This window comes from Lacerta agilis, chromosome 3 (assembly GCF_009819535.1).
Source record: "Lacerta agilis isolate rLacAgi1 chromosome 3, rLacAgi1.pri, whole genome shotgun sequence".
In the NCBI taxonomy this organism is placed as follows: Eukaryota; Metazoa; Chordata; class Lepidosauria; order Squamata; family Lacertidae; genus Lacerta; species Lacerta agilis.
The window spans coordinates 66,947,858-66,973,326 of record NC_046314.1 but is presented as its reverse complement, the minus strand read 5'-3'; the positions used below and the strand labels follow the sequence as shown (position 1 = coordinate 66,973,326).

The window sequence follows — 25,469 nt, the reverse complement described above, 5'->3', positions numbered from 1 at the left end:
CTCAAATCACGACGTAAACTTCAGCAAAAGCCAGAGTTAGAAAAGGAGGATCAGAGGGTAGCCAATATATACAAAAACCAGAGAGAATCATAGTGGAGGGGAGGAAAGGAGGAAAAGAATGGAATCAAAGGCGCCTGGAGGGGAGAGAAATCTATGGGCAGGTATCTACTGTCTGAAAGACCACAATTATTCAGATTGAGATGCAGCTGGGAACAGAGAACGATGGACTGTCTTCTAGCAAAATCTTAATACAGAATTATACCCCTCCCTATCCGCTACTTGACAATGGCCTGCTCTTCCATCTCACTTCCCACATTAGGAACCACACATAGGTTTGGGACTACTAGAGAAATGCAATGTATTTTAATATATTGTACGTATCGCTTACAGTGATGATGAGGAAGAAAAGGACACACAGCAGACAAAAGTGCTTCCAGTAGACGATTGCTTACGAAGCATGATTGGAAGATCTTCCAAGGAAGAATGCCAGCAGAGACCAAGAGGTCACAACGCCACAAATTCTGAAGAGAGAGAAGAATATCCAGGAGAACATCAGCCACAGCAATCAACATTTCGAGCCCTTCCCAACTCTGTTTTTATATTCACTTTCACAAGCATGACTTCCAATGTCTATTTTTATACCAAAATTTATACACTGTTTGATTGTAGTAAAACCTTTAAGTGCTTCATAAGAAATATCAAAACCATCAATAAAAAGTTTTTTTATATAAAAAAGTCCAGAAAATGTACCTTTTCCAGACACCCCTCATCACCTTCTCAGTTTCTGTCTCCCACTTCCTAAAGTACTGAAAATAAAACTGAGTACAGAAATAGAGTTGCTACATGTATTATACTATACCCAGATCCATGCTTTGCAGCAAACTGTCAAGAATAGGAAGGGATTTATTTCAGTCTCTCTTCCCTCACTTTTGGGTGGGTGGGTGGGGGGGAGATATAACTTTAAAAAGCTAAGTTTCATCAAGGCCTCTATTATTAATAATAATAAAAAATGAGATTCCCTATAAAGTTAGCTTTACTTACTGGAGGAAGAAATTCACTTGCGGAGAATGTCTCCAGTGGTGGTATGGGGAAATCTGCACGTTGGGGTGAGCTTTATATTCTCTCAAAACCATTCTGACACTGTAAGAATTAAGAAAAGTACAACTTTGACTTACAAAGAAGAAGAATGATCTGATAGCCAAAAATTAGCTTCTGTACCCAAACTGGTGCTGTTTGAAGCTGGAAATCTGTCAACCCAACTGCTGTTTTCACTGGACAATTCCCTCCCAAAAGGGACTCTACCCACCTGCCATTTATTTATGGACAATACACCCTAAATGCACAGTCACTCATCCCTGTTCTTGCAACTCTCATGCCCACATGTTGACTGTCATGAGGGAGGGCAGGCTCCATCTATTTACAGCACCCTCTTTCTCCCCCTATTTACAGCAAGAAAAAACAAAAAGTGCCCTTCTCTTCCCACTTTCAAGCCCACAACCAAAGAGGTGGTGTGTGATGGTTTTGTTTATATGCTTCTACAACTTTTGGGGGAAATGAAATATAAATAAATAAAGAGAGTACCTCCTGGCCACTCCCAAGATCAACCCATGTACAAACCCAGGTTAGGGCAATTTGCAATGTCAGCCTTTCCTGTGCCGTGCCGTCTCCCCCCCCCCCCCCGAGAGCAAGCAAGCCCTGAGAATATCCTCCTTCAAGCGCTGCTTGAATTTGAAGCAACCATATACTCCTCTGTCTGCTGCCATTTAATAATACAGCAAGGCTGGGGAACCTATGGCCCTACAGAAACCCATGGGTACAAATAGAAAAATGCTTTTTAAAGTCCAATACATATATGTTTTGATCTTGGGGGGGGGAGAGAATCTGCAGAAAAGTTTGTTTTCTCTGCTTTACTGGCAACCCCTCCAAGATGTCTGAAAAACTGCATTAAGCAATTTGAGAGAGAACTACTAGGGAACACTGACAAAGTAATTTCTATGATGTATAAAATGTTGTTAGAATGAGAAACAAAAGATGAGCAGGTGAAATCTGTGATGATTCACTGGGCAAGAGACATTGGTCACAATACTGAAATGGCTGCGTGGGATAAGTTGTGGAATGTTGATTGAAAATTCACAGCATGTTATGTACACTGAAAAAAAATTATATGAAAATCATGTATAGATGGCATTTATCTCCTGGTATTTATCTGTGTTGGAAATGTAAAGAAAAGAAAGGTAATTTTTACCATACGTGGTAGTCCTGTAAGGGAACAAAAGCTTTCTGGGAAATGATCTACATATAATGAATTGAAGACAATGTTCAAAAATAACTTTTAGTAAAACAAAACAAAACCAGCAGCTTTTCTTTTAGGGATAGTGAATACAGAAATTCCAAAAGACCGTAGAAACTTATTTATGTATGCTACAACCACAGCCAGAATGGATTTGCCCAGAGGTGGAAAGAGGATATTGTTCCAACCAAGTAAGAGTGACTAATTAATTTGATGGATTATGCCGAAAGGGCAAATTTAACAGGTGTGTTAAGAAACCAAGAGGGGGGAAATTATTAAGGAGTGCAGAATACTTGTGGAATATTTGAAAAATCATGGCATGCAACTAAGTGCATTGGTAGGGTTAGCTTAAAGCAAGCAGTTAAAATATTAATTGTAGAATAATTAAGAAATGGAGTAAAGTGGAAAATGCAGTGCTAAAAATTTAATTAAGAGAAGAAACCACAAAAGGGGGGAGGGAAGTTTGATTTGTATTGTTGTATTATTGATTTGTATTTGTATGAAGTATGACATTGTAAGATTTGTATTTGTAAATATGTGCAACTGGATTCCCACCCCACCCCCTTCCAAAGGGTATCGTTGTGTTTCTTGCACCCTTGGATTTGCAAGCATTTCAAAAACCCAGCAGCATACATGGGTGTGGCTATTGAGCAGAGTATAAGCATATACTTCCCCTGCTGCATGAGGATCACTAAAGCTGAATGCAGATGTTTCGGAATGAGACTCTATCTGGTCTAACATATATCAGAGAAAACTGGCAGAATAACAACTGCTAAGGTAGGGAGAAGGTGGTTTTTGATCACATACTTTTTAAAATTATTGGAGAGTAAGAGAAATTGGTTCCTCGTTAGCCGTCGCACATCAAATCTGCAGAAGATTTTAAACTCCCGATAGATCTGCTCTTCATCAACCCCAGGCCATCCTCGCACATTGATGATAAGGAGTGGTGGAAGCTTTATAGGGTCATCCATACCGGAAAAATTCTAAGGAAAGAATTAAGTTAACCCTTCAGCTACTGAAGGTACCAAGAGGAAGATTCAGAAAAGGTTCTAAGTATTATGAAACATTTCAATAAACTATGCCAAACACAACACACACAAACACCGTGGTAGATAAGAATTGGTGATTTAACATTAATGCTTAACATCAGGTTTTTGTGGGGTTGTTTTTTTAAATCAGTCACATTGAACACCCTCTAAATAGTTCTTGTTATTTGTTTGTGGTTTGGGCACCCTGGGGTTACGGCTCTGGGAGGGTGGAAGGGGCAAGTCCACTCACCCTCATTGGTTTTTGCAGCCAGGCCCCGGACCTCACAAGGGATCACACTATGAAGAACTATTAGCTAGGTTGGGGAAGGGAAGAGCCAAGTATGTTGCAGACTTACTTTTTTTGGAATACAAGTCCTTTTATTGTTTGTTGGTGTCCTCAGTGGCTAGGAGTGCCTTTTACCAACAGCTTTTACTGTTGCTGGATTGGGATAGCTTGACCATGGTTGCCCATGCATTGACAACCTCATGGTTGGATTATTGCAATTAGTTCTATGTGGGGCTACCCTTCAGTGGCTGCATCTGGGGCAGAACACAGCGGCTAAGGGCAAACTTGTGGGGGCAAACTACTGCCAACTTAATAATGCCTTGCTTGCAGGGTTTGCTACGGTTGCCCATTATTAACAACAACAACCAAAAACTATACACTGCCCGTCACTGTTTAAAAAGACACAGATTGCTTAATTAGCCAAAGGCCTGAGAGAGGAGTAATGTTTTTGCCCTGGCGCCTAAAAATATGTAATGAAGGCACCAGGCAAAAACATTCCTGTTGTTGTTTTTTAGTCTTTAACTTCCTTTTTGTGTGTTGCCTTGAGACACTGGTTTAGAAGGTGATTAATAAATTAACTGCAATAATAACTATACTGTTATAATCCTATATAAAAATGTGCATACAAACATATTCAGTGTGCTAAAATTGCATCCATCAGGTATTTTTGAACCAAAGTCTGCATCACCATGTACTACAATGCAGTCACACAATTTTCGCCCCAGCTCCAAGATCAAGAATTATGAACAGGATAGACAGTGTATTGTTGTGAAAATTATGAATATTTGTATTGTCTGTCAGATGACATGGACGTGTGTTTTCTTTCCTCATCATGAAGAAATACTGTTCTGTCCAGCTTCTAGAAAGTTTGGGGCACTTTAATAAAATGAGCTTACTTTGGGTCCTTGCCTGTGCCCACATGTAACATACATGTAAAATCCTTTATTTCCTAATTGCTTTTCTCAGTGAATCAAATTCAATACAACAGGGTTGGCTAGCATGGTACGCTCCAGATGTTGACTATGACTCCCATTATTCCTCACCACTGGTCAGGTACATCTGGAGGCAACACATCTGGAGGGTCCACTTTTTAGCATCACTCTTTGCCTCATCTTCCATTCTCTAACATCCTAGGCATCAGCCATGCAAACTACAAAACTATCTCCAAAATGACAGAGCTTACAAGAGCTCCTGCTCCCTGCTCTCTGCTCCTATTCCATCTGAGCTTGTGGGGATGTTACACAAGTAGTTTCCCTTGGCAACTGGCTAACTGGAACCTTTTCACATTTCATACTCACTATTTTCTGAACACCAGCTCGGATAATGTTCACTTGATTCACATATGCAGCCAATACATCAAGGTACTGAGAAAATGAGGGAGTAGTCCTTGGTGGATCACTAAATTAAGGAGAAGCAGCGGATCTTTAAAAAATGTTCTGTGGGGAATGATATACTAGACGAACTTAGGAATGCCAAGATTGCATATATATATATATTTAACTATTTTTCTTAGAAAAGGGTAAGTTCTCTTCTACTACCTGCCTCTGAGCAATTCCCTCCGCCCAATGATGCAAATTGAAACTAGAGTACCGTCACACAACACATTCCAATGTTATAAAATACAATAAATTCTTTAATTTTTATATTTCATGGAACTCCATGCCAAAGTAAAACAGTTTCCTAATTTGACCACTGCTACCTGGTCCCTTAACAGGCTTCCTCAACCTCGGCCCTCCAGATGTTTTGAGGCTACAATTCCCAGCATCCCTGACCACTGGTCCTGCTAGCTAGGGACCATGGGAGTTGTAGGCCAAAAACATCTGGAGGGCCAAGAGTGAGGAAGCCTGCCTTAGGTCTTTAAAGCTCCCCAGGAGCTTGGTATGATAACTGGGATTTTTTTTAATTGAAGGGATATTTTATACATTAAGATAATACTGATATTTACTTTGGGGGTCTTAAGGGTGCTTGATGACAATTTCTAAGATCTGTTGCTGACAGGCCCTGTCTATAAATATTAAAATCACCTTTCAGAACCTGTCGCCAAGCAGCTACTACTAAATACAGTCATAAGAAAAAGAAAGGGCACCCTCATTGAATTCTGTGGTTTTACATATCAGGACATAACAGCAATCATTATTAGGTAAATACAACCCCAAATTTGGTAAATACAACCCCAGATGAACAACATGACATATTACACTGTGTCATTATTTATTTAACAAAAATAAAGCCAAAGTGGAGAAAAACTAAGTACACCCTTACTGCTTCCATAGAAATTAATAGGCTAAGTAGTGGACAGGGGCTGCTAATCAAATGCCCTTGCTTAATTGATCATCAGCAAATGTGCCCAGCTCTATAAAAGCCAAAGTTTCAGCAGTTTGCTGGTCTGGAGCATTCAGGTGTGTTTTAACACAATGCCAAGGAGGAAAGACAACACAATGCTCTTAGGGAAGCAAGTGCTGCTGCCCATGAAACTGGGAAGGGTTCTAGGCCACCTCCAACCAATTCTAAGTCCATCATTCTACAGTGAGGAAGATTATTCAGAAGTGGGAAACATTCAAGCTATTTACTTACCAAGAACTTCTGTCAAGAAGCAAATGGGCTATTTTCAGAAGAACTGGAAAAAGAAATAATTCCATTGTTACATCTAACAACTTATAAATGATAAGACTGCAAAACAGGGGTGGAGAGGGGAAGACTCCCTAGAAAAGCTTTCTAGGAATTAGATTGTTCTGAGAGTTGATTAAATATGACATCAATCTTTCAGGCCTTCAAAACTTTACTAAAAAAGACTTAGGAGGGGATTCAGAGTCCCACTCTTCCAGTCGGCCTGTTTGCACAAGCACTCCATAATGCCTCCTCCTTGCACTGTTCTGAGGGTTCGCCCAAACCAATTTTGAGGGATGCAGGGGCACACGGGGGGGGGGGAGAGGTCCCATTGTGCAAGTAGAAATCCTTGCAAGGTACCTATTTTGTTTCATGAAAGTAAAAGCAGCAATAACTCTTGGCTGGTTATGTAAACAGCATCCCTTCAGCTTCTACTTGCCTCTATAAAGGACTGAGGTGACCACCTCCTGGAAGAAGAACTGCTAGCTACCTAAGCCTGCTTAAAACCAATAAAGCAGAAACAAAGAAGACTGCCTTGTAGAGCTTCAAAGAGAAAAGCACATTGGCTTGATTTGGCCTCACCCGGGGGGCCAAATCACTGTATCTTATACTCTAGGTACTTCTCACAACTAAAAGGAAATAGAAGCCTTCAAATATTTCATAACATTCATGTGCTGAGTGAGGTATAGGATCTATAAGAATTTCCTTTACTAACTTTCCAAAAGGAAAAACTGCACATAAAGAGCTCTTCCAGCTCTGCTCGTGCTGATTCCCCCCACCCTTTGCTATGAAAAGAGAAATAACAGGATAGGAGATATGATCACAATTATATTTGGCTACACCTGAGGTAGAGGACAGGCTGCAAAGCACACTCCACGGGGTCAGCTGGGACAAACTACTATTCCACTGGAGAGGTAAACCACCTCTCCCAGTGAAATGACCACTTCTCCCCAGTGGCCATTCTAGCTGGTCAATATTAGCTATGTACATATATGTGGTAGTTTTTTGTCTTGCTTTTCTCTTCCTTCTCCATTTTTTTGTGTCATATCCATTTGATTGTAAGCCTGTAACTCTGCACAGTGCCTAAACTGTTAGAAACTTTAAAATAAGAATAAATATGTCATTCAGGAAGAACATGAAGTTTTGCACTGAAACTCTCTGTCACAAATGTTCACATCCAAAAAGAGGTTTGTAATAATAATAATAATAACAACAACAACAATTATTATTATTATTTCTACCCCGCCCATCTGGCTGTACAGTTTCTTTATTAACAAAGTAGACAGACTGCCCCATATGTTGCACAATGCCGATGGAAGGGGGGTATTTTAGACACTAAAAATTACACCCATACCTGATCCGCAGAGAAATGCATCATAGGCTGCCTCGTGAGGAGACTCTTTTGTAGCTGAAAGGTTTCCAAAAAAACAGAAAAGGTAACATCTCCCCAGACAGTCTATAATGATTTGACCCAAAACATGCCTGACCCACAGACAACCTTTCTTGTTTCTCTTCATTTTATGTTGCCGTTTTCCTCCCACCTCTAAGAATCTAGAGCATGGCAGTCTCTACAAGGATTCTGAAGCAATATCATCAGATCCCGTCATTAAGTTGCGATCACATCCCACTTGAGTTTGATCTGGCAGTAGAAGTAGTATCATGCAAAGCCTGTCAGAGGTTCACTGCTGATTTGGGCCTTGCAGAATGCCTTAAGCATCTATTTTCCCAGTATTGTGGACTGCAGTAGTAGGTAGGGAACAAGAGCAGAATGAACAGTTTGGTGCATGTGTGCTGCAAGGGGTAGAAATGCAAAGCTATGTGCATCACAATCCTGTTCAAAGCACCTCATGACTTTGCTGTGATGAAAGCAATTGAAAACATCAATCGTAGTACTTATTCAGGTTAATGACTACATGCCAAGAATTTGTTTCCATAGCCAGACATACCGTATCTGAGGCAGTCGCTTGCATGAAAGATCTCCGGACAAGGCTGGTTTGTGGGATTCATGTCACTGCTGAAAGGTATCAATTGTCAAGCTTTCAGTTCTTTAAGAAGAGCCCTGCTGGATCAGACCCAAGTCCAGCATCCTGTTCTATCAGTGGCCAACCAGATGCCCATGGGAAGCCTGCAAATACAACCTGAATGGAATAGCAACTGGTATTCAAAGGTATATTACTTCCAACAGTGGAAGTAGAATATAGCCATTGTAGCTATTTATATGAAAGTTACCATATGCCCCCCTTGTCTTGCCTTTCCAGTGAAATAGAAAGACTGGGCTTTCTTTTTTTCTTAGAAAAGGCAAGGGATGTTTGAATTATTTAAAAATAACCAACTGTGGTCAGATAGGTATTAATCACTGTACAATGCAAAACATATTCAAAACTGGAAGAAGGCAACAATTTTATTTTTCTCCTATCAGTTGTTAAGCCCCTTCCCCAATCTGTAATTATGCTCCCCATGGTCTTAAATTCTACAGAGCAGTTGTCCATTTGCTGCCTCTTAATGTTACCCTGAGATCTTCAGCCTAAGAGGGCCACTTCACTCAGAAGATACAGGTCTACTGGGCAAACAATGTATAATTTCTTCAGAGACATTTGACAGATGAACAGAGTACCATCTACCCTAATCTAAGCTGATCATGGGGTCAACATCTGCAGGACATGACCATAGCTGTCAACCTTCATTTTTCTTGCATTGGGAAACAGCAATAACTGTCAACCTTCCCTTTTTTGCAGTGGGAAACGGCGCTGGAATAAGGGAATTTCCCACAAAAAAGGGAAAGTTGACAGCTATGCATGACCTCCCCCCCCCCAAAAAAAATCCTGATTGAATTTTGGAACAACTTGTTTTATTTCTTTTTCAGACAGGCTAACTTAATGATCAAACCAATGGTGTGACACACACACACACACACACACATAAAATGGCTCACCCGTTCAGAACTTTATAAACCTCCAAAAGATTATCAGCTCGAGGAAACTGGAACTCCTGTTTAAAAGGAAGCATTTTAAAAAGCTTTCTGGTGACATGGAAAGAGCTGGAGGTTCACAAAGTAACAATGGATTACAGTGCATAGGACATCAACCATTCTTGTGCAACGTGTCTGTTCTTGAAGCTTCCTATACCATTGTTTGTCTTCTAAGGCCCTGACCCCTCCAACATCATTATCCTCATGAAGATACAGGATTACTGCACATTTACTGAACAACTGGAACTAGAAGTTCACTGTGGGTCAGTCAATTGGAGCTACTTGCGTCTCATCATTAATCAGCTACTTTGAAATGTTCTGCATGCCATTTCATGCAACTGGGATGTGCACAGGTAGAAATCTTAGCAGCAGCCATACCAGGATTGTAACAACATGCCCTTAGGAAGAGAACATCAAAGCCGTAACCTGTGACTAGAAACTGTTGTGCTATCAGCTTCTCATTCATACACTGACTCAAAAGGCAAGGTTTCCACTTGTTTAGCCATACAGTTTCAGCACCTCCTCCCGCCCCCAATCATTAAGCCTATCATGTTGTTCCCAAGGCATCCAAGTATACAAGCTTGGGAATGCCAACCACATCAAAGAAAACCTGCCAAGTCCCATAATGCACCCTTCCCCTAAAGCCCTGCTGAATGTGACAATTACAACCACAGTCAGGAATTTAACTCTAATAATAATAATAATAATAATAATAATAATAATAAATTATATCCTGCCTACCTGGCTGGGTTTCCCCAGCCACTCTGGGCGACTCCCAACACAATATTAAAAACACAATAAAACATCAAACATTAAAAACTTCCCTAAACAGGGCTGAGTGCAGATGTCTTCTAAAAGTCAAATAGTTGTTTATTTCTTTAACATCTGATGGGAGGGCGTTACAAAGGGCAGGCGCCGCCACCAAAAAGGCCCTCTGCCTGGTTCCCTGTAACCTCACTTCTCACAGTGAGGGAACCGCCAGAAGATCCTCGGAGCTGGACCTCAGTGTCTGGGTTGAACGATGGGGGTGGAGACGCTCCTTCACGCATAAAGGAGCAAGGCCGTTTAGCGCTTTAAAGGTCAGCACCAACACTTTGAACTGTCCTGTCTGCAGCGTACATTTTGCCATCATGTGGGGAAAACACTGGCGCTACAAGAGGCAAGAGTCACAATCCCAACAACGGGATGGCACTAAGACCCCTCAGGTACCACTAATACGGATCGCTGCTCCACTTCTGGGAAGAAATAGTGGACGACAGACAAAAGTTGTCACTGCTCTTTGTGAAGGAGACAAAATTGGAGTTTTCCTTGCTCATTTTCTGAACATATGGAACTGCCAGGCTTTAAATTATTCTAGGCCAGTCTTGTCTACTCTGACCGGCAGTGGCCCACCACTGTTTTAAGCAAAAGGTGTTTCTTAGCTGTAGCCAAGATCCTTTGCTGAGGACTGAACCTGGGACATTCTGCATACAAACTATGTGCTTATTTGCTGAGCCATGTCCTCTCACAATGACACAGTGAGAGAGGGGCAAGAAAGAGGAGAGGCAATCTTGAGCATCAGCAGCCAATGAGAGTTACCTTCCAGGTGGCCTTTGCTATGTTCTTTGTGTCCATGACAACAGGAAACAGGGCATGTATGTTCTTTTTAAATTCATCGTAGTTTTCTTAAAAAAATAATAATAGGAGAGAAGATGTTTGCTTGTTAATGAACAACTAAGCTGCTGACAATAGCTTGACCAATAACCAGAAATAGATCAGTTCCTAAAGCAGAGGTAAGGATCAGGAACAAGGATCCTACTGGGGGAAGGATACAAAAGTCTGTGATTGAAGCTGGAAGTGGCATTACCAGGGAGGGGCTTGTAAAAATTCTCATGCAGGTGCAGAAGATCCATCAGCATATTGTGTCCCACCAGTGGCTGCAGAGAGAAAAGGTAAGATTGTCAAAAACACAGCACTGCTGAACAGTGGTTAATGGCAGTATGTTTTATACTAGGCCCTTTAAGAAAGCAAATGCAATTTACAAAATAAAGGCGTGGTGATGATCAGTTTATTGAGCTTATCACAGATCACCAGCTGAATTTCAATGGTTCTGGTCATTTCATATATAAAAATTCAACTATCACTAGGCCAGTACAATTTTAATTGATATCACCTGTATAAGTATAACTTTATATAAATATACATATTCTGTTAAGCGTTTCAAAAGTTATTTTGAATTTTCTACTACTGTGACTTTACATCTGAATTGTTAATATTTTATTTTAAATTAAAAAAAACCTAAAGAAAGTGGGATCTACCTTCTTTGCTTTAACTAGTGTCTGGAAAAGGTTGGTGAAACCCCTTGCAGAGAACAGAATTTGCTCTTTCCGACAAGAATCATAAGAAGTATTTTCCAGCTGCCAGCGATGCTGCGGACTCATCTTCTTCACCATCACCTGAAGCAAGAGAGGACAGAAACCGTACGTTGGCATGTGTGCGCTTTGTGCACCACCTATGCATCAGCCCACATGTATAAACTGCTGAGATTTCATCACACCACCCTGGCCTCTGACTGCCAATTATAACTGCTGTATAAATGTATTTTGGTCTACGAATGGCCATAGCAGTCAAACCAGCCACTGGTGGTCCACTGAGGCTTCCTGTGCCTCCGGTGACAAAGCTGGATCCAAAAGCACCCCTAAACCACAAACTTGCTGCTTCAGACGAAGAGCAAACCCACTCACAGCAGGCAACTAACCAATTTCTCAGACACAGGTACGACTCACTCAGAGTGCCTCTGTCTTGCCAGGATTCAAGCTCAGCTTGTTATTCCTGATCTATTTCACCACTGCATCCAGGCAATGGCCCAGGGATCACACGGACCCTCTTGATTCAGATGTTATGGAGCAATTGAACTGAGTGTCATCAGTAGACTGATAGTACCTTGTTGGGAACCTCCTCTTGTCCGCTCCCAATGCCTTCATATAATTATTAAATAGCATTGGATATAAAATACTCCCTATGGCACCCCATAGTGTAGTCGTCAAAGGGGGTGACAGGCACTCTTCTCAAGGCTACCCTCTGGACTCGGTCCTGAAGGTAGGATTGGAACCACAGAAATACATTGTCCCCAATTCTCATTCCCCGGAGCAGATCAAGCTATAGAATAAAGGTATCACTCCCCTTGTCCCGCTCTCTGCAAAGGTAATCCATTAGGGCGACCAAGGCCAACTCAGTTCTGTCGCTAGGGCTGAACCCAGATTGAATGAGTCCAAATAATGAACAGATGTACCATAAATGGCTAACAGGGAGGCAGCCTAGCAAAGTATAACAGAGCCAATTTTGTGTTCTGCCTCCAGTGACCTAAAGGCCTTTATTTAGGAAGATATAACTTCAGGAAAAATACTAGCCAAATTGTTTTTACACACTCCTGCCAAAAGTTTAGAAGAATTCTCAAAGATCTATATATGGGAACCTGCACAATGGTAGAGACAAATTGTCAGTATTCCTAGGACTTGGATGCCATGAATGCATCAGATGCATTTTAAACACGACAATATGAAACTCACTTCTTGACCTCCTAAAGGAATCGTCCAAATATCTTGAATAGCTCGTCTTAGAATCAGCTGTATTTCAAACACCTGGAAGCCTATGAGAAGAAGCAAAAACATGAACAGTATCTGAAGAAGTGTGCATGCACACGAAAGCTCATACCAAGAACAAACTTAGTTGGTCTCTAAGGTGCTACTTACTGCAAGGAATTTTTTATTTTGTTTTGAGCATGATATAGCTTTATTGTACTTCACTAACACTCAGATGACTGAATTAGAAAAATGGTACAGCATTTTAATTGCATTTAAGAAGCAGTTCCCAGCACTGATTCCACTACTGTCCAAGTCTATATCCAATTAAGTTGTTACAAGCAGCAAGACACACTCACACACAGGATCAGGCATTTGGACTGCTTTTATCTCTCAATTCACCACTGTACTATTTCAAAATGCAGTTTGCAGGGAGAGGATGAATTGTGAGATTCCAGTCTCAACACATATGTTTTAAACCCTCCCTACCCGTTGAAAAATAGCATTCCAGAGAGCAGCGTTCTAATCCTGCTTAAACTTCCATCTCAAGGCTAGTTTTCTATGGTATGCAAGGAAGGTTTTGGGTGTTCTCTAATGTATGCAGTCACATCACCTGCATCCTGCAATGGTTCTCCTAGAATCCCATGTTTTTCTGGAACATGTTGAGAGTAGTATACTGTATACTAGATATCATTTTCAGGAGAGTTAGGAGCATAGAGGAAAGGAATACCACCCCTGCAAGGGATACTATCAAGTCCAATTTATTTTCATATCCATTTTCTCTTAAGTGTAGTATACTTTATTTATTTATTTATTTATTTAAGCTGCATCCCCAAAAATTTCTAATCAGTGAAGGTGCCAGGTTTTGCAGTAGTGCTTCCCCACCAACCCAGAATAGTAAAAAAATGGTACATAGCCTTATGTCCAGACTCACAAATAACAGGTACAGTGATAACAAAACAAAGGTTCTATTTCTCCAATGGGTGAGAGGGAAAGATACAAAAATTCAAGGTGTGGGGCAAGGAGCAAGGAACAAATTTAGTCAAGAGCTGTGAGACACAAAATCAAAAGTGCCTAAGCTTAGGCCCCCTACCATATATATCGCGCAGAACCATAGAATCTTTTGCTTCTGCTGATGACACCCAGCAAGTTACTTCATCAATCACTTTTTTCAGCTTGTCCTTTTCAAAGCCACTGGAGATAGAAGAGCAAGGCAGCAGTTTGAAACTTGTGAGTCAGTTTCAACCTGGACTTACCAGAACGCTCTGCAGACTCTCACAGAAAGATCAGTTTTACCTGTGGACCATACAGCTCCCGGGCAAAAGTTGTTGCTTAAGTTTCTTCTCTTGTGCTTCATTCATGTATGGGATTCCATCTTTAAGAAACTTGGGGGTGGGAGAGGAGGGAGGATAAAAGTTACACCTCAGAAAGTTTCTGTGTTAAGGAATATGGATGCCAGAACTATACCTTCTGTTCATTTGACCACACCAATCCTGTAAGTGGCTGTACTCCAGTATTAATTTTAAAATTCAAGTGCTTTAAAATTCTCGAGCGCAACAAAGCTCCAGTTGCCAGATGGAATGATCCCCTCCCTCCTCCCATACATGCTGTTCTGGGGGGGGGTCTTCCAACCCACCGAACCCTGACCCAATTTCAGGAGGCAACCCTGAAACCCTGTTGTGCAAGTAGAAGACGTAACAGTATTTAAATGGCAAAACCAGTCAAAAAAATCCACATTTTGTTTGCATAGTCTATTTGTAACAGAAAACATACCTTGTTGTAGTCAAAACCATAGTGAGACAAGAACTGAATGCTAGATGTTTGGAAACAGACCTCAGAATCCATTTGGCCAAATGTCATTGGAAGGAGAAAAAAGTTATAGGAATGAGCCACGTACCTGCAAAGAAAGCAGAATGACTTAACAAAATTTCTGCCAGGGAAGGGCTGAAAGGCAGCATTTTTATCCTGTGATCACCAGGTAAATATAACCATGGACAAGAAAACACTATACGTACTTGTTGGATTTTTCATTGGAAAATATTGACAAACCTGAAAGAAAAATGTAAAATGTTATCACACACAAACAGGCACCTGCACATAGTGACACATCGATCACAAATGTGTGTTCTTCTCCTTGGCTAAAACTATGATAGAACCATTTGCCTATTAGTAAGAATACAAATTACTGAAAATGACACAATAGCAACCTTTCAGGTGGAAAGCTAAATTCGCATTAATTTTATCACCAAATACTGGTAGACATTGCAAGAAACCTTAGGTGTTTGTGGAGAGGCTATTTATGAGGGACTGATTTACAGCTATATTGTTCATAGATATATTACACTCCCCCATACTACCCCAGGAATCATGTTTGCACAGCAGATAACCAATAATTCCATCTTGACTACTTCCTAGAAGAGCCACAACCCCCCCAAAAAAACCTAGAGAAAGAGACATCTCTGCATTGGTAACACTGGACAAACAATGCAGGAAACTGAGTATTCCTCTAAAACAGATGGGGAAACTTTTCTGGCCAACAGGCCACATCATTATCTCTTCACCCCTGGGGGGGCCAAACTTGGCAGAGCTGTCTGCCTGTCAGTCGAATGACTTCATGGTAACATCAATTGATGCTGTGCTTTGCAGCCCCAATTATCATGACTTCAAAGCGCAGTGCTGGTCTGTTTAAAATCTCCCACTATAACCCAAAACAAGGCAACCACAAGCATACCCACTCAGATCCTTAATGTCCCTTAATCTCTCACTCATGCTACAGGTACATGTACAGGATTTACATTTGAGTTTTAGCAACTCAAAAATAACTCACCAAGCTGACTCACTGTAAATTGTTGGACGCTCTGTCTGGCTTTTTGATAGCGCTCAGCGGGTGAATCAAAGAGGCTGGGAGGGGAGGGGAGAAAATCATAAAATACTTCCATGTTGTGTTTATATTACCTTTATATTACTCCTGTACACATCATCTGAAAATATGTATGGTTAGACAAACTTACCTGTGCTGATTACTGGGTGGAAAGGTAGAATGCAAACCTGTGAACTCCATGTCAAGGCCTGCAAAATACAAAGAACAAATTGAACACAGCAAAGGGCACCAAACTAAACCATTTGCCTTCCCCGCTATTACTAAATAGACTGAACATTTTTTGTAACTTTATATTCTGCCGGTTTCATCAATGCTCTCAAGTCCTTTGCACAAGACACCAGTCCACTATGTTCGGTAGATTTTCAGAAGTTTCATCAGAACTGTAACTATTATAATAAAACTTTTGGAATTTAGCTTTACCTTGATTGTTAGTCATGGCACAACACTAATGAACAGCTGCAAATACTCACTTTTCCCGACCCAGTTTTGTCACTGGAGGTCCAGGTAGCCAGGAGCACCTTTTATCAGCTTTGGCTGGTACAAAATCTCCTGCCAATCCTGGAATCAGATACCTGAACTATTGTGGAGAAGCTACTGGTCCTTTCAAGACTGGATTACTGCAATGCACTTTATGTGGGGCTTCCCTTGTGCTTGCTTCAGAAACTGCAGTCAAAGCAAAATTCCACATTGTGATTGCCAACAAGAGTGATTTTGTCAGTATATTATAGCTCTCCTCAAAGCTCTACACTGGCTGATTTGTTACATGGTCCAATTCAAGGTGTTACTATTAACATATAATGCCCTCAGCAGCTTGAGAACTGTTTACTTGGAGGATCACCTTACTCCAACCTCTTCAACATGTGGAACTGGGACTTTTAACAAACACCACATAAGACCTCTTTAAAATAAGGGTTGCTCTTTTAAAGTAGCCAAACCTACTCTGCATTCCCTGCCCTTTAATTTATGTAGGTGCCATTTTTGTTCTGTTTGTGATGCCTACTAAAAACGTTTTGTTTAGGAAATCCTATCCAGACATGCAATTTAATTATGTGCATTTGTGTGGTTTTATTATGTATATTTGTTTTTTAACTGTTGATTTAATCATATTTTGATAAATTTCAGTACATCTACTTATTGTTTTTTTAAAAGTTTGATTTTATTAGGTACTCTGTTTTGCTTCATGTAAACTGCTTTGAGACCTTTTTGATTAAGCCGTACATAAATATTGGTGCGTATTTGTTCTGTTATTTAGACCAGAGCAGGGAGGAATACTAAATACTCAATACTATACTCAATACTCAATTTCTCCTCAATACTAAGAAAAATAAAAAGATTTTACACTCCAAACAAGACGACCCCATGCAGCTGAAAGAGAAGTAACTGATGAGGTGCCAGGTGCCTCCAAAGTTGCCAGGTTCGTAATGATCAGAGCAATCCACCTCCCTTGGGATCTGGGAACAGGCTTGCTTGTTTACAGTACAGTATTTGTACTGTTTACAAATACTGTACTGTGGCGCTGTGGGTTAAACCACTGAGCCTAGGGCTTGCTGATCAGAAGGTCGGTGGTTCGAATCCCTGCAACAGGGTGAACTCCTGTTGCTCGGTCCCAGCTCCTGCCCACCTAGCAGTTCGAAAGCACGTCAAAGTGCAAGTAGATAAATAGGTACCGCTCCGGTCAGGAAGGTAAACGCCGTTTTCGTGTGCTGCTCTGGTTCGCCAGAAGCGGCTTTGTCATGCTGGCCACATGACCCGGAAGCTGTACGCCGGCTCCCTCGGCCAGTAACACAAGATGAGTGCCGCAACCCCAGAGTCGGACACAACTGGACCTAATGGTCAGGGGTGCCTTTACTTTACCCTATTTGGTTTTTAAAGCCACATATCCTCTCAACTCTCCTTCAGTAACAGTTGAGAGCTCACCCCAGCCACTCCTGCTACTCTGAAGCAGCCGGCAGCGTTGAAGAGATCTGCAAACACTGACCTTGGTTTCCCCTTCCCCAATCAATTCTGGGGACGACTTAACATGGGACAAGTCGTGAGCATTCTGCTGAGGGATCCACTGGCTCTCCCTCAGAACTAAAATTCCCACTATGCTTGCAACGAATGCCGTTATATTAGTTTAAAGACACTAATCCTGGAGAGGGTGGGCGGGTTTCCATTGAGTTCAGTGGGGTTTGCTTCCGTGCAAGTACGTCGAGGCTTGGACTGGGGCAGATCTGCCCCAGGGGACCCTTCCCTTCTCCTCCTCCCCGTTACCGCAGCTCGATCAACTAAGCCCAAGGCCAGCCGAGGGCCACCGGAAGATGCCCACCCCACATTCGCAGGGATAACAAACCGCCCCCCCCCAAGCATCTCCCTCACCGACAAAGTCGCAGCCGAGGATAAGTTCCTGCAGCTTCGGCAACTTCTCCTCAAACTCCCCGACTCCCACATCCATCCCGCTTCCAGGCACACGTGCGGATCGCGACTGTTCCCGCCCCACAAGAAGAGCGGGGAGGAAGCCACGCCCACCTCCTTGAGGCGAATTGCCGAGGCTAAGCGGATGCGAGCCTTTGCTTCTGCTTTTAAAGGCGGTCGACTCATGGGCTGCCCCCTCCCCACATCCACAGAAACTATGCCCCTAGGAGATGCCTCCCCCTCCCCCCCCCCACAAAGGCTTGCTCCTTGCATTGAGAGTGTTTTTACCCGTTATTTACTCCAAAGGGCTCAACAACTTATTTATTTATTTATTTATTTATTTATCAATCATCATCATCATCATCATCATCATCATCCCTGGGCGGCTTACAGCACATATAAAAGCATAGTAAAGCGTCAAACATTAAAAACTTCCCTAAACGGCTGCCTTCAGATAGTTCTTTATCTCCTCAACACCTGATAATCTTAGGCTAAGATAATTGTGTCTTATTTCATTGTTTTCCAACATTTGGTATCAAATATTTCCATGCAGTAGGGCTATATAGGCAAAATGCGCTGGTGTTGTGACTATTTTGTTTTTTATAGTTGTCCATGCAACAATTTACTTCACATTAGCAGACGCCATCTGCAGTGAGAAAATTAGCTATGCTATATTTTAAACGGGCACCCACAGGAAATAATAAGCTTTCCTCAGCCTGATGCCCGCCTGCTATTTTTTATGATAAGAATAATGAATATTATTATTAATAATTTATTCATACCCTGCCCATCTGGCTGGGTTTCCCCAGCCACTCTGGGCGGCTTCCAAAAAATATTAAAAATACAATAAAGCATCAGACATTTAAAACTTCCCTAAACAGGGCTGCCTTCAGATGTCTTCTAAAAGTCAGATAGTTGTTTATTTCCTTGACATTTGATAGGAGGGCGTTTTACAGGGCGGGTGCCACTACCAAGAAGGCCCTCTGCCTAGTCCCCTGTAACTTCACTTCTTGCAGTGAGGAAACTGCCAGAAAGCCCTTGGAGCTTGGCCTCAGTGTCCAGACTGAACAATGGGGTGGAGACGTTTCTTCAGAGTTAATAACGGATCTCCTTAAAAAAGCTGCCCCTCCCAACAAAAATCCATGGGTCACCTCACCCATCATTTCCCACGAAACCCCTTTCTGCTTGAGCACCCACTTTCTTCCCAAAGAGGGCTGCAATGACTTTTAACACCGGCGTAGTCATCTGGAAAAACAAGCAACCGGAGCTTTCCCTCATACCTCTTGATATTGGAAATGGTATCTGACTTATTTGTGTCACACGGTGGCTAAATGTACAAGAGTTATCCTTGGCGGAAATGGACAGCAGTGATACTATATTAAAAAGTGAAGGGTTTGGGGGGCCCTTTTAAAGTGCAAAAGGTCACATATAAAACGTTGATAAATAAAATGTGAAAGTATTAAAGCCCTGATCCTAAACGTAATCAGGACTGTTTAAAAATTGGGACTTACCCCTATGTAAACAGAATTGCCAATAAAACAGGAAACTCCTGTGTATGTGGTACTCAGAAATAAACCATACCACATGTAAACTTTCAAATACTCACTTTGAAAGATTAAATTGCAATACCGGTAACCATTAATCTCCAGACTCAAAACACTTTGGTTTGGGTAATACGCCTCACCAATTTACCGTGAGAAAGGCTGCCTGGTGTATTGGTTAACTGACTCAATTGTTCAGAATCTGGGATAACAGATAAACAGTGAACTTTAATTAAATACAACAATTCTGACTATGGGCCTGATGACAGAGTTAGATGTTAAATCAACCTTTCTAGTTTGATTTTTCTGACCTTAACAAACTGAGGAGCAGAATAAATTAGGCTAATAGGTAATTCAAAAATCAAGTCTCATTAGTGCAAATAAATCTACTAAACCATTCCACGTATAGAATTCTATATTGGTATTCCAATCAACAGGAAAGCAATGCAAAAAGTCAAAAAGTCAAATAAAGAAGCCACAAACAGAAAACTCATTCAAGTTGGTACAACAGGACAATTTCAGTCTTTAAATGTTTTTAGCCAGGCTCCTGTAGATATTGACGAAAATAGATCCAGTCAGATGATATGTACAGATGTTAATAGATGAAAGTAAGTCCAATCAGAGGGAATATTGACGATGTGACGCACAATAGACAGGGTGCCGGCGTTTGTCCCCTGTTTCGCCCACGGACAATTTTGGGCTTCTTCAGTAAATTTTGGATTTACTGTATATTGATACATACAAATTTACATGTTACATCTCTAAACTAGAACATCTAGTCTTCTTCTTCACAATGTTCTTTTCACAGAGATTTGATATATTTGCACACTCTCAACTTCAAATGCTAAGTTCTTTCTTGGCTTAAGCATTAATTCGTGCTGCTGATTGTATACTGATTTATCATTAGTGCAAATGGCATGTTTAAATGCAAATGAGGTTGACTATAAACCTTGTTGTTGTTGTTGTTGTTCAGTCGTTCATTTGTGTCCGACTCTTCGTGACCCCATGGACCAGAGCATGCCAGGCACCCCTATCCTCCACTGCCTCCCGCAGTTTGGCCAAACTCATGCCAGTCACTTCGAGAACACTGTCCAACCATCTCATCCTCTGTTGTCCTCTTCTCCTTGTGCCCTCCATCTTTCCCAACATCAGGGTCTTTTCCAGGGAGTCTTCTCTTCTCATGAGGTGGCCAAAGTACTGGAGCCTCAACTTCAGGATCTGTCCTTCCAGTGAGCACTCAGAGCTATAAACCTATTGCTAGCCTAACTTCTCCCAATTGACTTTCAGCTGTAAGGGTGACCATGGGGCCTACTTGATTGTGGTATAGGAGCTATTGTCACAGTAGGGTGACTAAAACCAGTGCAAATGAATAGGGCAAATCTGAACCGCTGCTGTCACAGGGCCTCATTCTATATTTAAATTGTAGTCCCAATTGTAGTCCCAACTTGTAGAGACAAGTTGCACCTGTGAGATTTTCACAACGTAACCGTCCAGGGGTCCTTTACATTTAGTAGTTAAGTCTAGTCAAACTAGACTATAAGGTACAGTGCTCATCTCGCTTCAGGCCGAGGAAGCCAGCGTTTGTCCGCACACAACTTTTTGCGTCATGTGGCATGATTAACCACTTCTGGCACAATGGGACACCGTGACGAGTGCCAGAGCGCACGGAAACACCATTTACCTTCCCACTGCAGCGGTACCTATTTATCTACTTGCACTACTTGAAATGAACTATTATTCCTGTGCTGAAACAGTCCAGATTGGCCAGGTTGTTCATTTTGCTGAATAGTTTTGTGGCAAGAATAGCTGCAGAATACGAAATTGTACATGCAGTAGTAGCAAACAATAACTTTTTTCACTGTTACCACAGGCTAATTAATTTCTGTTTTGTTTAATCTCTCTCTGATCCTTTGTATATGGGGGGGTAGTTTTGGTAGAAAAGCAGCAAGAGTGCCCTAATCATGCTTCAGTTTCAAAGATCAGGACCAATGATCAAGAAGCTGTAAAAGACAGCAGGAATATATTGCTCTGAAATTATTTCTAAGAGGTTTCAGCTGCAGCCCAGTTTGAATAAAAATATGTATTTTTAAAAAACCACCAACAATTGCCACCAACATCATTTCATTAGATTTTTATTTAACATATGTTTCAATAACATTCTAACACTGGAAGAAAATGTGTTTGTTTCCCAAAAAAATACAGAATTGCAGATTTTTCTAAATTATTTCTCAGCATCTTATGAATTTTCAACTTATTCATAAATTCTTCTCAGTTCTTCCAGTACAACACCACCCTCTGTCATAGCATTTTGGAATCTCTGGACCTTTTTTAAAAAAAAGAGAGAAAAGAATTAAGTCACAACCTTTAGTATATCACTTGTGTTGTTATATTCAACATACAGATCCTGCTAGATAGATCAAAGTCACCAACCAGATGCCCCTGAGAGCATCATGGCTAATACCTGTTGAAAGAATTGTCTTCTATGAATATATCTAACTCCCCATTCTGCTCTGAAAGCCATCCAAGCCGGTGGCTATTACTACATCCTGTGGTGACAAATGCCATAGTTTCAGTATTCACTGTGTGAAGTACCAGTACTTCCTCTTCACTGTTTAGGGAAGTTTTTAAACTGTGATATTTTAAATGTATTTTAATGTTTGGTGGAAGCCGCCCAGAGTGGCTGGGGAGACCCAGACAGATGGGCGGGGTACAAATAAATTATTATTATTAATTATTATTATTATTATTACTGTCCTGAATCTTCCAACATTTATTGAATGGCCCCAAGTTCTAATACAATGAGAAATGGAAAAGACCCTCTCTAACTGCTTTCTCCACCCCATGCATAACCATGCATCCCTTTACTTTTCTTTATCCTCCCCCCTCCGCACAACCCCCCCCCCCAAGCTGTAACCTTTCATCATAGGGGAGCTGTCCTTTTCCTATCCTTTGGCAGCTCTATAATATCCTTTTTGAGGTGGAGCAACAAGAACCTTACAAAGTATTGTAACTGCAGTTGCACCATAGATTTGAAGAACAGCATTATGATTTTGCTGTTTTGTTTTCTTTCCTAAGGGTCACTGGCATGAAATTTGCCTTTTTCACACCTGCCACATACTGAGTTGACATTTTCATTGAGCTATTTCCTATGACGCCATGATCTGCTTCATTGTCAACCACCCCAGTTTAGATCCCATTAGCATATACAGTATGTGAAATTAAGATCTTTCTGAAACATATTCTTCCTTCTCATTGATTATCCCAGTCCTTCAAGAGAACTTTCCCTTCTCTTATGAACAATGCTAATTTCTCATTTTAGTGTTAGTGACATTTAGCAACACCATGCAGACATGTTTCACATTGTGAAACAGTACACTAAGGGAGATTGCTTGTCATCAGTTAAACAGCTTAGCACTCCATTGCTAGAAATTAATTGCTCTGTGTACAAGGCTGTTATAAGAGCTTAAAACATAAGAGGAGTTTCTAGGTTAACAGAAGCCTAAAATTTCAAAGTAATCTACTTACCGCCTCACCACGTTTTTCCCATGGAATTGTAGCTCCAATGTCCACAAAGTTGATTCCTGCTTCAAGACAGCGTTGTGCTAGCACACGCCCCACATTTTCACAGGCTGTGATATCTGAAGTACTATAAAGGTGCTTCTTTATGCCCCACTCTCTAGTGGAGGCAGAGACCACAATGCGACCACTGCAGTGCACAACACAGGCCTCCACATGATGCTGTGTTCGCTCAAGTCGTAACCTGAATTGCAAGACACAAAAAACAGCATTTCATGATTTTACTTCACCAATTATTCTGATATAGTATCAATGTTACAGTAGAGCATCTTATGCTTTATACCTGGAACTCCCCCCCCCCCCAACTTCAGCACAATACCATCCCTTCCTCTCTCACTTCAAGTTTCAAATCAAAACTCAGACACTGCAACAAAGCACATATACATGAAGCAAGGCTTGGATCCTCTGCTCACAGGGATGACTGTGAAGAGGGCTGAGATTCAGAACATTGAGCATGAGCCTGAAAACATGGTAACACAATTGCTCTCTGCAGATTAGAAGAAACGTATCAGGAGACAAAAGACAAGCCTTGAACAAGAAAATATTGTTTCTTAGCAAAATATTCTTCAGATGTTTGTAGAATTCTCCTATGCTTTACATTTTTATAACCTACCTATTCCAATACTCTTGTTTTGGCCATGTGGTTCCCCAGCCTCGCTCTTTCCGTGCTAGAGATAACTGTTCCAAGTTACGTGGATTACGGTTAACGAAGTCAGGGGCAACAATCTCATTTTCTCTTGTATCCACTTCATCTTTGGCAGAAGGTCTGGAACTGGGAATAGAAGAACTACATCTGATACCTGCAGATGAATAAAGAAAAACTATTGAAATGCACATTTTAAGTTAAACACAACCCAGTGCATAGAAATATTTCCAATGTACAGGTACAAGGTCAACCTTTCCATTATGTGACCTCAGCAAAGGTATTTGTAAAACCAGGCAGAAGCTTACTGCACAGTAGCTCCTCCTTTGAAAGAAAAGGGGGAGAGTGAAACCCATGCAGCTTTGTTAAAGAACAAGTACCACAAGTATATATTAAGTTTATAGGAACGGGAAGTTGGGCATCGATCCACAGAGTAAGACGTACTTGAGTTTTCCCCGGAATACCCCAGGTGTTCTAAAAATCAGATCGGATCCTCGAACACAAACCTAGTAAGTATACGATTCAAAGAAATTTCAACGGAAGTCAGTAGTTAGCTTCCCAGAAAATATATGTATGACCAGACTAGAAAAGGCTCCCGTTCACATAAATGGGCTCCTTCCCCAGGTTCCATCTGAATTCTATATTAACACTCAAATCCAAATCTCAGCACCTTGAGCAGCTTCCGGGAATGCCCTAGCCACGATCCTCAGCTGCAAAGGCCGCCACCTCCTCAGTGCCATCACGCCGGGAAAAGCACACGCTACAGGGCACAGGGTAGCACCATTTTTACAAAGGGAAACTCGGAGCTTCGGCTCTACCCCTTGTCTCTATCTATATGCAAACCATAGGAGAGAAATTCCGTTTCCGCCCCGGGGGCGGGGGAAATGCACTGCCACAAGTTTGTAACCCTACTTCTGATTGGTCAATTCCAGGAAATCCACCCGGTTTCCTCCACAGAAAGGCCCTATAAACGAACAGTGCTTTGAGTTGTATGGTTAGATGTTGGGTCCACAGACTCATAGCTTTCCGAGATTGTAGATGGGACCGTAGATTTCGAAATGAGAGACTGATATATTCAGAGACTTCCCTCTCGGATTGTAACTGAGATCCGCCAGCAAAAATAAAATATTCCCTATATCTATTGTTGGACATGCAACTGAGCAGCGCTTTCAGCATGTAAAAGGAATGCAAGGCATCTGCAATCAACTGACGCAGAATTTGGGTTGGAATAGGAGTTTGGAGGAGGGCAATTTATGCATTTTACCACACTGCTACACACCCAGCGGCGTTTTGCACGGAGGATTTGGAAGGGAATCTAAATCAGTCTTATAAACTCATCTCTAACCTGTGATATTTCAATCTTAGTTCCCTCAGCCTACAAGAATGGACTATTTGGCATTGGACTTTGCATGCCTTAAATGCTTAGAAACGAAGCGGGGAATTCACGAAATAAGATCTGAGTTTAAAAGAGTGGGAACGTCTTTTTGGGACTTACAGAATAGGAACCACAGAAAACCTCCCCTCCTCCCTTTCACAGCTAAAACCGGCTTTTCCACCGGAAACCAGAATTCGCCTCTACATTGTGATATCTCTCTAGATTTTCTTTTATCTTTTCCGTAGATTCGGTCGAGGCTTAGAGAGAACAGTGCGCTCATATCCGGCGCAGCCCTTTATTACGCAGCAGTAGCAGTCCGG

At 41.5% G+C, this 25,469-nt stretch overlaps 2 protein-coding genes across 2 annotated transcripts; both read right to left on the bottom strand.

Annotated features, from left to right (window-relative positions):
- Positions 1-348: 348 nt before the first annotated feature.
- PNLDC1 (PARN like, ribonuclease domain containing 1) lies at positions 349-18,089 on the bottom strand. Its single transcript, XM_033144110.1, has 19 exons — positions 17,979-18,089; positions 15,751-15,808; positions 15,567-15,640; positions 14,755-14,788; positions 14,513-14,636; positions 14,036-14,124; positions 13,833-13,933; positions 12,728-12,807; positions 11,477-11,614; positions 11,026-11,095; positions 10,758-10,843; positions 9,144-9,199; positions 8,158-8,225; positions 7,566-7,619; positions 6,179-6,221; positions 4,903-5,002; positions 3,098-3,273; positions 1,042-1,140; positions 349-521 (listed from the first exon to the last, which is right to left on the bottom strand). Exons 1-19 carry the CDS (start codon positions 18,052-18,054, stop codon positions 449-451), a joined length of 1,599 nt encoding a protein of 532 aa, XP_033000001.1. The 5' UTR covers positions 18,055-18,089; the 3' UTR covers positions 349-448.
- Positions 18,090-21,659: 3,570 nt separating this feature from the next.
- Positions 21,660-24,599, bottom strand: MRPL18 (mitochondrial ribosomal protein L18). The gene is made up of 4 exons (XM_033144107.1): positions 24,445-24,599; positions 23,745-23,931; positions 23,081-23,315; positions 21,660-21,878 (listed from the first exon to the last, which is right to left on the bottom strand). The coding sequence occupies exons 1-4, from the start codon at positions 24,512-24,514 to the stop codon at positions 21,807-21,809; spliced, it is 564 nt and encodes a 187-aa protein (XP_032999998.1). The 5' UTR covers positions 24,515-24,599; the 3' UTR covers positions 21,660-21,806.
- Positions 24,600-25,469: the final 870 nt, after the last annotated feature.